Here is an 11747-nt window from a genome sequence, read left to right on the forward strand (position 1 = left end):
CAGGGTTTCCCACATCTTCTGTGGTGTCATCAAACTTGGGAAGTCCTAGCTCCTGATCCTGTGCCACGTGCTCTTCAGACGGTCAGTGTTAAGAAAGAGCTAATGGAACGAAATGTAAAGAAGTAACACTGGGGACCAAAGAGTGAAGCCGACGTCACCGGGGCGCTTCAAACATCTCCACTCCCACAGGGAGGGAAGCGCGTTACAGTTGGGCCAGACCTCAGATTCATCTAATCCAACGCTCTGGTTGCACAACTGAAAAAACAGAGGTTCGCAAAACACTAAAATTCCAAAAAGATGCTATAAATAAAAAAAAAAACGTTCATGGTTTACTTACCTATTTATAAAGCCCATGGTGTAGCCACGGGGCTGCAGTTTCAGCCCCTGTAGCTTCGTCTGCAGCCCCAGCCCTGTCAGCTATTTTATCACGTGTATCAGTGGCTCCAGGAAGAAGGGGACCAAAGGGTCTGGATGCACCAAGGGGGTCAGATCATCAGCAAGAGAAAAATAACTTGAAACCCCAGACCAGCCCTATTACAACTTGCTCTACGCTTGGACCAGGGCTTACCTTTGCTTCTATGTAGGAGACTCACTTCGGAGCATATCCACCGACCCCAGCTCTGCTAGGGGCAAGCTCGGATCACAGTGCTGTCTTCGCACCCCTGGACCATTTAGAGACAGCTGAACCACTGGACGCCTCCAAACCCACAAAGCCAAGACCGACACACAGCTGTACCGACCTTCTCCGTAACTGTCAGTCCTTTTTTTGTAAACCAAAGTGTCACCTTATTCCCTGATCGTCTTATTTATCTACGATTTTAAAGTTCCACTGTGAAGGGGTGGTTGTGTGATTTCATTTCATGTTTATACTTCCCAGACTTTCTGGATTCGTTTCACATGTCTTTTGGTAATTTAAAAGATGAAGTTATTTTTTAAAAGGTTTTATAGTCTTAAAAAAAAAAAGGATATGCAAAGCCCCCTCTCGACTATGAAACATCTGAACCCGAATTTGTGTCTGTGTGGCACAGGGAGACGGCACAGCTTCGGGACTCCCACAGATGTTTTGGGTCCCAGCTCTACGACTAACCTTGGGCAGGATTTTAGTCTCTGAGACTTGCTTTCTTCATCTGTGAAAAAGGAAGAAATAATACCTACCTCACAGGATGCTGTGAGGATAAAAGGATGCACAGTGCCTGGCACATGGTAGGTGTACAAGAGTGGTAAGTCCTTCTCCCTGCCGGACTCAGTGAGAATCCTTGAGTAAAAGGAGTCACCACAGTCCACACCAGCCACTCCTCACTGCATCCCATTTAAATTTGCAAGAATGTTCTGCCTTCTTGACTTTGCCCTATTGCTCTAAAGAATTGCTATTGTGCTTAGAAAAATATCTACATGTCTATGTTCTCTCCTTTAAAACTGTACATGCAGATAAAACATTTTTTAAAACGATCTTTCTAGAAATGATAATGCAATGTCTCCTAAAGCATAACATGTCATGTATAAAAACAATTCTGAAAAACATGACTGAATTAGTTTGTACATTATTTCCTAAAGTGCACCAAAGTAAATATTAATGACCTTTGAAATGTCACTAACCTCCTTGGGTTATTTCTTAAAACAAAAGTAAGTATTTATCTACTGAGATGTATGTGGTTTTTGGCTCCAATACAATGGCAAAAAGCAGCAGTGTTTTCCAGAAGAAAAAGAATAAACTCAACTAAGCACACCTGAGCAGCATCCCAAACACCGACAATTCAGTGTGACTGCAGGCTCAATAAAGCACAATCCTGATTCCTACTTCCAAAACAAAATCAACCAGAGATACAAAAACCATCTTCCCACCCTAAATAGAGGATTTCTGTTGAATCCTGGAGGTAACATCTGTGATCACTGCCCTATTGTGTATCCTTGGTAACAGAATTATAACTAGTCGCCATTCTTTCTTTATACTGCACCACACACACACACACACACACACACACACACACACACACTTACACACAAACCTATAAAAAAATGGGGAAGTGTAGGTGGAAAAGCCATGTGAAAGAAAATTCAGAGTCCAGTAAAGAACAACCATCACCCAAAATTTCAGGCAGTTGCCATATTCACACCACCGTCCGATGTTCCCCACACACGTAGACAGCACTGGGGCGTATCCGTCGCTTTGTGTGACGAGGGAGCTGCGGCAAAAACTTGAAGGACTTGGGCATCATGTCCAGGCAGGCCTCGTGGAACTTCTTAATCCTCCAGTAGTAAATCAGGGGGTTCAATGCAGACTTGAGGTAGCAGAGCCAAAGCAGCCAGGTGCTAATCTCAAAAAAGCTGTGCTGATAGTAAAAGTGCTTATTGAACGTGGCCACAAGGCTGTACGTGGTGAACGGGGCCCAGCAGACGATGAAGACAGCAAAGAGGATCAAGATGGTGGTGAAGGCACGTGTTTTAAAGCCCATGTCGATGCTCATCTGGAAGGGTCTCTGCAGGCTCATGAGACCCAGTTTGCTGGCCTGGCTGAGGCATATACCCTCAGGGTAGCTGTGGATCCTCAAGGCATTGTGCCGAAGCGTGTTGAGTATACCCATAAACGAATACAGTATCGCCAGGAAGGGTATGAAGAAAGAAATAAGAGAAATCAGAATCACGTAAGCCTGGTAACCTGGGCTGGTTGTGTACCCAAACACGCACTGGGGGGCTCGGGAAGGTACCTGCAGGTCAGGGCTGCCTACAGCCAAAGGGAAAGCTATACAAAAGGAAGCAGCCCAAGAAACTGCGATCAGAACCTTAGCCCTGTAGGGGTTTAGCTTGTCCTGCCGCTGGACTATAATGAGGAACCTATCGATGCTAATGATGAGCAGGATGGCGACCCCCTCGATCGCAAACAGCCAGAAGAACATGGCAGACACCCTACAGAAGAATTTCCCAAAAATCCATCTGGTGGTGAGAATAGTTACCAAGGCAAAGGGCATGTTCAGCACTGCAAGCAACATGTCTGCGAACGCCAGGCTGGCCAGGAGGATGTTAATGGCAGACCGCATGGCGGCCTTTTGGTAAACCATGAGGCACACCACCAGGTTCCCGAGAAAAGACACAAACAGAATAAATATCATGATAGCAGAAAGGATGATTTGCAGAGGCAGGTGTAGGCCAGTCTGATACGCTGCTGGTGTTGGGGGTAGAGCTGTGCTATTCACGGTCAAGGAACTCGTCCCCGTGGGAGCCAGGGTGTCAAAACTGTACCTAAGCAGCGGCCCAATGCCAGGATGCTGGACTGGTGGCGGGGCCGTCATGTTCACGGGCGTGTTTTCATAGACTACGTACGTCGTGTTGGTTGCCCCAGTCTGGGACGCAGTCAGCCCTGCGGAGAAGACCATGGCTTCAGTAGGAGGGAAGGCGCTAGCAGCTGAGCGGGCGTTCTTCCAGCATCTCAACACCCAGCAGCAGTTTCACGTTTCCCTGACAGGCTTGGAAACATGTTCTGGAAAACAGACAGCGCTCCATCTCCCACAGAAGTCCTTTTGCCTGAAAATAAGCCCAAAATACGAAAAGTAAGTGAGAAAGGAGCTTCATAAATAACATCTGACTTCTTACCTTTCAGCATGGAGGATCGGCTTTCTTTAACCCTTCAAAAATATTTACATCTCTAGCTCAAGTAGCACTAAAATATTGTTGTCCTGTTGTTTTATTTTTAGTCAGCCATGACAGAAATTTCATGACACTCACGTATGAAGTGAAAGTGAAAAGAATGAAAATGTATTACCACTTCAAAGTCAAAAGTCAGAACCTTACCTACTTTCTTTTAAGTTTCCAGTACCAACTTGGCCTTTCCACAGTCACTATTAATACAGGTTTTATTATCTGGTTCTCCTGAGAGTACTAATGTTTTTCTTAATAGCTTTCTGGTACAGATTCATATTCTATGTTTACGTGAGCACAAAACTAGATGGCAAAAAAACCTGAACTCAGTTTTCTACTTACCACTTTTATTATAACACCTACTAGGTTATTTTCTATGAAAGGTCTGAAATAGTTTCCTGGCTTTCTATTTCTTTGTGTGTTTTTTTCCCAGAAATCTCACCATCACCACCTTGGAAAAGTTATTCAAAATGACAAGAAAAATTATATGTAAAAAGTCTTGATCATATTTTCAAGACTTCTTTTCTCTTTTCAAAGCTTTCTTTATATTCTCATATTCTCTCTTCTTTCCCATGACCACTAACTTGCATCCTTTATTTGATGATACAAATACTTCTATCTGAAAAGATCAAAGAAATTGAAAAATTTCTTTTCCCTAAAACTTGATAGAAGATGTCAACCAAATAATGAAGATGGAATTTCTAAAGGAGATGCCCATAAGAATATTCAGCAGTAGAGAATCTATTCCAGAAAACTTACATATATTTGGTTATCTTACTCCAACACGTTTCCAGTCACCTTTCTCTTATCCTTACCCCCAACTTCTGTAACCCTGAAGTTTTCAATAGGGGACTTTATTAGTCTACCATCTTACTAGCCCATTTTTGTGATGTGGATTGTTCCTTCTTTATTGCAGAGATAAGTTATTTAATTAGGAAGAATCCTCTTTGGATTTCTGGCTAGATTCCTTTAATAAATACCAAAGATTGGGGGGGGGGGGGATAAATGCACAGAAGCTTAAAATAACACTATAAATTGCTCGTTATTTTGACTTAGAATTAGTCATTGATTTTAGGGGTAAACGCCGAATGTTCACTTATTCATTTCTTGGGGTAGGGAGGGTGGAGGCACCCCATTTGACAGGCCCAAGATCCAGCATTGTAGACAAATCATTAGCTCTCTATCGTACTTGTTTCTCTCTACAGTCCCCTCTGTTGTCAAGGCTGAGTAAGGAGAGTATTTATCTGCTTGTTCAAAATATTAATTTTACTAGTTACTCTCACTTTCACAGCTTAATTTCTTTGTTCCTACAAGATATTATCCATTTTCACTTTGAAATGCAAAATATACCTGGCTGAGATGCCACACTAAGCCAGTGACTCTCAAATTTTATTAACCACAAAGGGCCAATGGTAGTTAGAAAGCTATATACCCTAATCACCATATTTTCTTTAGAACTAACTAAATATACAAGAATAAAGACTGTGCTTGCTACATAAATCAGCCTCAATACAAGTCTATCTATAGGAAAATATAAACAGACAAATGTGTATCATCAGCCTAAAATAACAGCTATAATTGTGCTTGACCAAGTAAACATCTATCCATCCTGAAATAGTACACACTTCATTTTTTATTTTTTTATTAAAATATAATTGACATACAACATTATTTTCATTTCAGGTATACAACATAATGATTTGATATTTGTATACACTGTAAAATGATCACCACAATAAGACTAGTTAACATCTGTCATCACACAAAGTTAAAATTGTTTTCATTGTGATGAAACTTTTAAGATCTATTCTCTCAAATATGCAATGCAACAGTATTAACTATAGTCACCATGCTGTATATTACATCACATGACTTACATATTTTACAACTGGAAGTCTGTACCTTTTGACCTCCTAGACCCATTTCAGCCACTCCCTACCCCCCACATTTGGAAACCACCAATCTATTCTCTGTATCTATGAGTTTGTGTGTTTTCGTTTGTTCAGTTTTAGAGTCCACATATAACTGAGATTACACTATACTTGTCTTTCTCTGTCTCACTTATTTCACTTAACATAATGCCCTCATGATCCATCCATGTTGTTGCAAATAGCAAGATTTCATTCTTTTATATGGCTGAATAATATTCTATTACGTGTATTCATATATACATATACATTTATACATACATACAGATGTATGTATATACATTTTCTTTATTCGTTCATCCATCAATGAACACTTAAGTTGTTTCCATATCTTGGCTGTTGTAAATAATGTTGCAATGAACATGGGAGCAGATATCTTTTTATGTTATACCATTTTCTTTGGATAAATATCCAGAAGTGGAATTGGTGAGTCATATTGTAGTTAATCTTTTTAATTTTTGGAAGCACCTTCATACTGTTTTCCACAGTGGCTATTCCAATCTAGATTCCCTCCAACATTGCATAAGGGTCCCCTTTTCTCCACATCCTTGACAATACTTATATCTTGCCTTTTTTATAATAGTCATTCTAACAAGTGTAAGGTGCTATCTCATTGTGATTTTTGATTTGCAATTCCCTGATGTATTTATTAGCCTTCTTTGGAAAAATGTCTATTCAGATCTTCTGCCCATTTTAAATTGGATTGTTGGGGGGCTGCTATTGAGTTGTGTGAGTTCTTTATATATTTCGGATATCAATTCTTTATCAGATATATGATTTGCAAGTATTTTCTCCCATTCAGTACATTGCCTTTTCATTTTGTTGATGGACACACTTCAAAACACTTAGTTTACTTTATCAGGTTGAGAAACAAAAAACAAAAGCTGTAATGAAGCCAAAGCAAAACCACATTTAAAAAGACACTTTTTAGGTTGATATATATATATATATGTGTATGTGTATATATATATATATATATATATATATATATGTATATATATATATATAATCCCATTACTATAAAAAAAACTTCTAATTCATTTGATTCAATTACTCATTCATCAAATACTTATTTAAGAATCTAGTGTGTGCCAAGCACTAGAGAGACAGCAATGAACAAATGGTTCCTGGATTTCTGGTTAAATGGGGCTGAGTGACCATAGATCCACATCTCAAAATCACACCGAAATGACAGTAGAAGGATTTAAAAAAAAAAAAAAAAGGTACAACCCAAAAGGATAAGAGGTGTGAATGAAAGACCATAAATAGATAGGGATTTTTATTTATTTTTAATTTTTTAAATTGATTTCAGAGAGGAAGGAAAAGGGAGAGAGAGATAGAAACATCAATGATGAGAGAGAAGCACTGATTGGCTGCCTCCTGCACGCCCCCTACTGGGGATCAAGCCCACAACCCAGAATCAAACCCGGGACCCTTCAGTCCACAGGCCAAACCGGCTAAGGCAATAGATAGGGGTTTTTAAAAGCAAAAAGCAGATGGTGGTGTGGTAACTGACTGGACAGACCAGAACAGAGATCTCCTTATCCTCAATACTTCCAGAGAAATAGGCTTAGAAGAATCAGGCACACCCCAATCCTCAGAGAACTTTTGGATTGAGAAATGCCAATTAAAATACAACAGGCATCACAAACAAATTCATATTCTTTGCCCATAACAGGCCCTTATTACATGTCTAGAGATTCTAATTAGAAAATGGAATGATACACAAAGAACACACCAGGATGGAGGCAAGTATACTCCTGTTCTCTTATGAGGTGGGTGGGACCAGAAGTAAAGAGCCACACAGTTCACTTTACAAGTAACTAACATTCCAACTTTATTTCATTAAAAACAAAACAAAAAGCAATCCCTTTCAGGGGGCAATCTGCTTTAAAATTAAAAACAATAATCAATAAATAAATTTCTACCACAATAGCAATGTCTACTTTTGGGGAACTGAATTCTATTATTATTTTTGGTTTACCTGTAGGTATAGTAATAGAAAGCTTTGAACAAACTAACCAAAAGAGAATATGTAACACTCAAGTGCAGTGGATGGGGTAGGGGAGGATTTATTTAAAGTTATTTTTATACAGAGAATATCATTATTGCACTAAAATTTCACTTACTTTCAAGGTATATCTAACTTAAACCCTATATGCAATAAAACTAAAGAGGAAAATGCTGTGTGAACATTTTAAGTTATGAACCATAAGCAGTGTTCTGTTCTATTTCTGATATTTTTCTAATTCCAACCAGAACATTCACCACAAAAAAAAAATTATCATGATGGGACATTTAGTTCTTCCATGGACATTTTAAAAAATTAGATTATTAAGCGTGAGGATTTATTGTATTCATGTTACTTTTCCCCACAAATGTTATGTAGAAACTAAATGTCAGCAAGGGCCCTGTTTCAAGGAGAATATTCTACGTGACTTCTGGTGACAATTAGAACTGAAACTCAAGTGGCAAGAAAGGTCAGCATTTAATAGAAAGGAATGTTAATTATAATTAAAAACTAGGAAAATGTATTTTTTAAGTGGCTAATAGAAGATTAACCTTCTGGAATCTATAGAAATACAAAAAGGAAAAAAAATTATGAGCCCTATGGGTGACAGGATTTATTAATATTCCTTTTGTCTCCTATTTCTATTTTTATTCTCAAGCTCACATTCATTAGGTCATTGTTCTGCTGAGAATCTTTACCTGCCTTGAAACTATTATTGGGGAAAATACTGGCCAATTTAATTTCATCAACCTTTTTGAGTAGTTCACAGATATATTACTTACCTGTCATGGATGTTTCTCACAATGATATTTGTCTGTAAATGCAACATTTAGAGTGAAATACCAAGTCTTATTATTAGATAATGAACCTGTAATCTTAAAACAAAAAAGCCTGCCTAGACCCATAACTGCTATGTTAAAACTTGAATATCTGTTATCACCTATAAACTATTTGCATGGGGCAAGGGTGAAAAGTTTTGTTTTTTATGCCTAAGGGTGTAACATGGGCACTCAGACTGAAATACACATGCTAATTAAAAGCAATTATAATTTAGTCTATTTTAGAAACACACATAAAAATTTTTTTAAGGTTTAAAAGCTTTGCTTTGTTCTTCTCATGCCATAAGCAATCTCCTCCTGCCTACTCCCTCAATTACCTGCATTCAAATACCTGATATACTGTATTAATGGTCCAAAGCTCACTTCTGAGTTCCAGCCTCATGCACCCAACTGCTCATTTAACATCTCCACTAGGATATCTCAAATTCTGCACGTCCCCCCTCTAAGCTACCCCACACCAGTGTTCTCATGCTCAGAGACTAGATTACCACCCATTTGGTTACACAAGCCAGAAACCTAACAGTCATGTTCACATCTTCCTCCCTCAGTTATGATTTATTCCATCCCCCAAAACTGTACATTTTAATTCTTAAATGTTGTTCCTATCAGGCCATTTCTCTCTAATGTATCTACACCATCCTGTCCAAACTACCAACAACTTGCATAAAGAAGCAACTTTTGCCTGGGTTATTCACAACTGGATTCCCAGCACGGATGACTGTGCCTGCCACAGCTGATGTTCAGTAAACATTTGTTAAGTGGATAAACTGCCTCCTGCTACTGTCCACTTTGTGAATCCTATTCCCTGTCCACTTTGTGAATTCTTACTCTTCCATCACTGGTCCCCTGACCAAGCCAATCCCCACCTCTATTCTACTGTCTCATTTTAACATGTACTTCTCTGTGATAATACTCGACCCACAATCATTTTACAGTATCCATGGCATCCCCTGACTCATGCCTGTGCCCATGCCCACCCCACTCCGCCCCTACCCCGTCTGGAGAGCAAACTCCAGGAAGGCACAGATGTGCCATTTCTTTGCTCAGCACTGTATTCTGAAACCCAGTTAATAGCCTGGCATACAATATATACTCAAAAGCTACTAAATCACTAACAAGAAATTCTGTTATTATACTCATAACCCAATGCCTCCCTTTATTCCTTAGTTATGAAACCCTTAAAATAAGAGTTCATTGTACAGTATTTCCTTCATAGTTCTTTACTGAAACATGTAGTGTATCTTGTCTATTTGGGAAGCAAACACAGGGAATAGATGAAACAAGTACCTGGTGGGATATGACCATCAGGACAGGTTTCTGTCCTCTGCGTACTGAGCCACAGAGTCGCTCTAGTCTGAATATTTGTGTCCCCTCAAAATTCATATGTCAAAAACCTAAGGGCCTGATATGACGGCTTTAGGAGGTGGGCTCTTCGGAAAATGATTATGTCATGAGAGCAGAGCACTCAAGAATGGAATCAGGGCCCTTTTAAAGGAGGCACGAGGAAGCTCCCTTGCCCCTTCTGCCATGAGCGAATACAGTGAGAAGTCAGCAACCTGGAAGTGGGCACCCTCATCTCAGACTCCCAGCCTCCAGGACTGTGAGAAGTAAGTGTCTGTTGTATACAAGCCAGCACCCCATCTGTGGTACTTTGTTACAACAGCCCAAACAGACTAAATAAATAAAGAGGAACACAATTATATAAACCTGTAGTCTAGAAATTCTGTCAGTGGAGGCATCCAATTCACAGAAACTAGGGAAATATGAATCTAATATTAAAACCTGAAGAGTAATAAAAATAAAACAGTATAACAAAAATCAGAGCACTAAAAAGCTCTTACAGACTATAAAAGGGAAAACTAAACTAGGAAATGAGAACAATGTTGAGAGAAGTTGGGAACATGCTTGGGCCCCTGTTGGCATGCCTCTCTATATGTACCCAGTTCCACCTGCCACCTGAGCCTCCCTAAATCCTATGGACCTCAGCTGATTGCCCAAATCTGACCCCGCACAACCCACCAAGGTTGCAGCTCCTCCAACCACTTCTTAACTCATGTTACACTGCTGGGCATGAGATCGCCTCTCCACTGGCTGCCCAGAGTGGCTCCTCATCCCAATCAAAGAGTGAAGGTCTAACAACACTCCCTGGTGGGAATTTCTCCTGGGAGGATGTAGAGGACAGAAAGGATGTCGCCTCCTTACATCCCTGACTGACCACCAGGCCTGTGGAGAGTTCTTTAAAGTCTGTCTGGAAGACAACTCACCTGATGAAGTTGTGGCCAGATCAGTAACACACTACGTTGCATTTGCTTCTCCCTCCTCCCTGACTCCCTTCCTTTATCCCCTCACTCTTGCTGCCCAGAGATTGCACTTCCAGACACAGTCGTCCAGTAGGCTAGCTTTGCCTCAGGCTATGGTTTCTAGAAAACCCCAGCTAAGAAACACCAAAGCACAAAAAAAGAGATACTGATCTAAAAAGGAATTATTACTACTACTTTTCTTCTATACCCTAATTGCACTTCACCATCTATTTACTCCAATCCCAACCTTGGGAGTAAACACCATTTCTTATTGTCCCTCTACCAGCACACCCAACCAGTCGCTCTAGCCTGCCAATTTCACCTCCTAAGCAGTTCCTATACTGTTTCCCTTTCTCTTACCCCTATGACCATGTCTCTAGTCCAGGTGGGAGCCTCCGAAATGGTCTCTCTTCCTCAGTCTTGTCCTTCCCCCGTAAATCCACCCATCAAACTGTAACCAGATGAATTTTTTAAATCACAATCTTAATCATTTAAACACTAGATTGAGTCCCATCAACTACAATTATGGTGACCATTTTTCACCTCAAACCTGAGGGATCCAACATACTCAGAACTGATAGGAATTCAGGGGCCAAAGGGTTTTGAAAGGATGGTCACCAAAAATACGTGAACACAATTTCAAAAGGAAATTCTACTCTCCTTGGTTATATCCATGTATTTTTTGTTTTATTTTGTTTTCTGACTCTTGCTCCTTCTCCCGTCATCGGGTAAAGGCAGGGTCATTGGGCCATGGAGGTAGTCATGTGACTGTCAAGCACTCCATCTCCATGCAGTGACTGTCCTGGGAATGGGCCCCTGACACCTGCTGGTCCCTCTATCCAGAGGGCCTTCCACATTTCTGTCAGGTCCCTTTTACACACCCTGACTTGCTTTAAGATATCACTCTCCAGGAATCATTCTCAAGGCTGCAAACTGGACGAAGCACCTTCTCTCTGTGCTCCAAGTGTACCCTACGCACACGTCCAGGTTAGCACTGTGTTACAAAGACGTCATCTCCCCAGCAGCAAGGCACCTG

At 40.3% G+C, this 11747-nt stretch overlaps 1 protein-coding gene across 1 annotated transcript; it reads right to left on the bottom strand.

Annotated features, from left to right (window-relative positions):
• Nucleotides 1–2108: 2108 nt before the first annotated feature.
• On the bottom strand, nt 2109–3386 carry GPR63 (G protein-coupled receptor 63). Its single transcript, XM_054722558.1, has one exon. The coding sequence runs from the start codon at nt 3369–3371 to the stop codon at nt 2109–2111; it is 1263 nt and encodes a 420-aa protein (XP_054578533.1). The 5' UTR covers nt 3372–3386.
• Nucleotides 3387–11747: the final 8361 nt, after the last annotated feature.

This window comes from Eptesicus fuscus, chromosome 10 (assembly GCF_027574615.1).
Source record: "Eptesicus fuscus isolate TK198812 chromosome 10, DD_ASM_mEF_20220401, whole genome shotgun sequence".
Classification (NCBI taxonomy): domain Eukaryota; kingdom Metazoa; phylum Chordata; class Mammalia; order Chiroptera; family Vespertilionidae; genus Eptesicus; species Eptesicus fuscus.

Excerpts from the sequence above, each read along its gene's own strand:
- GPR63 (XM_054722558.1), bottom strand. The coding sequence starts at position 3,371 with ATGGTCTTCTCCGCAGGGCTGACTGCGTCCCAGACTGGGGCAACCAAC.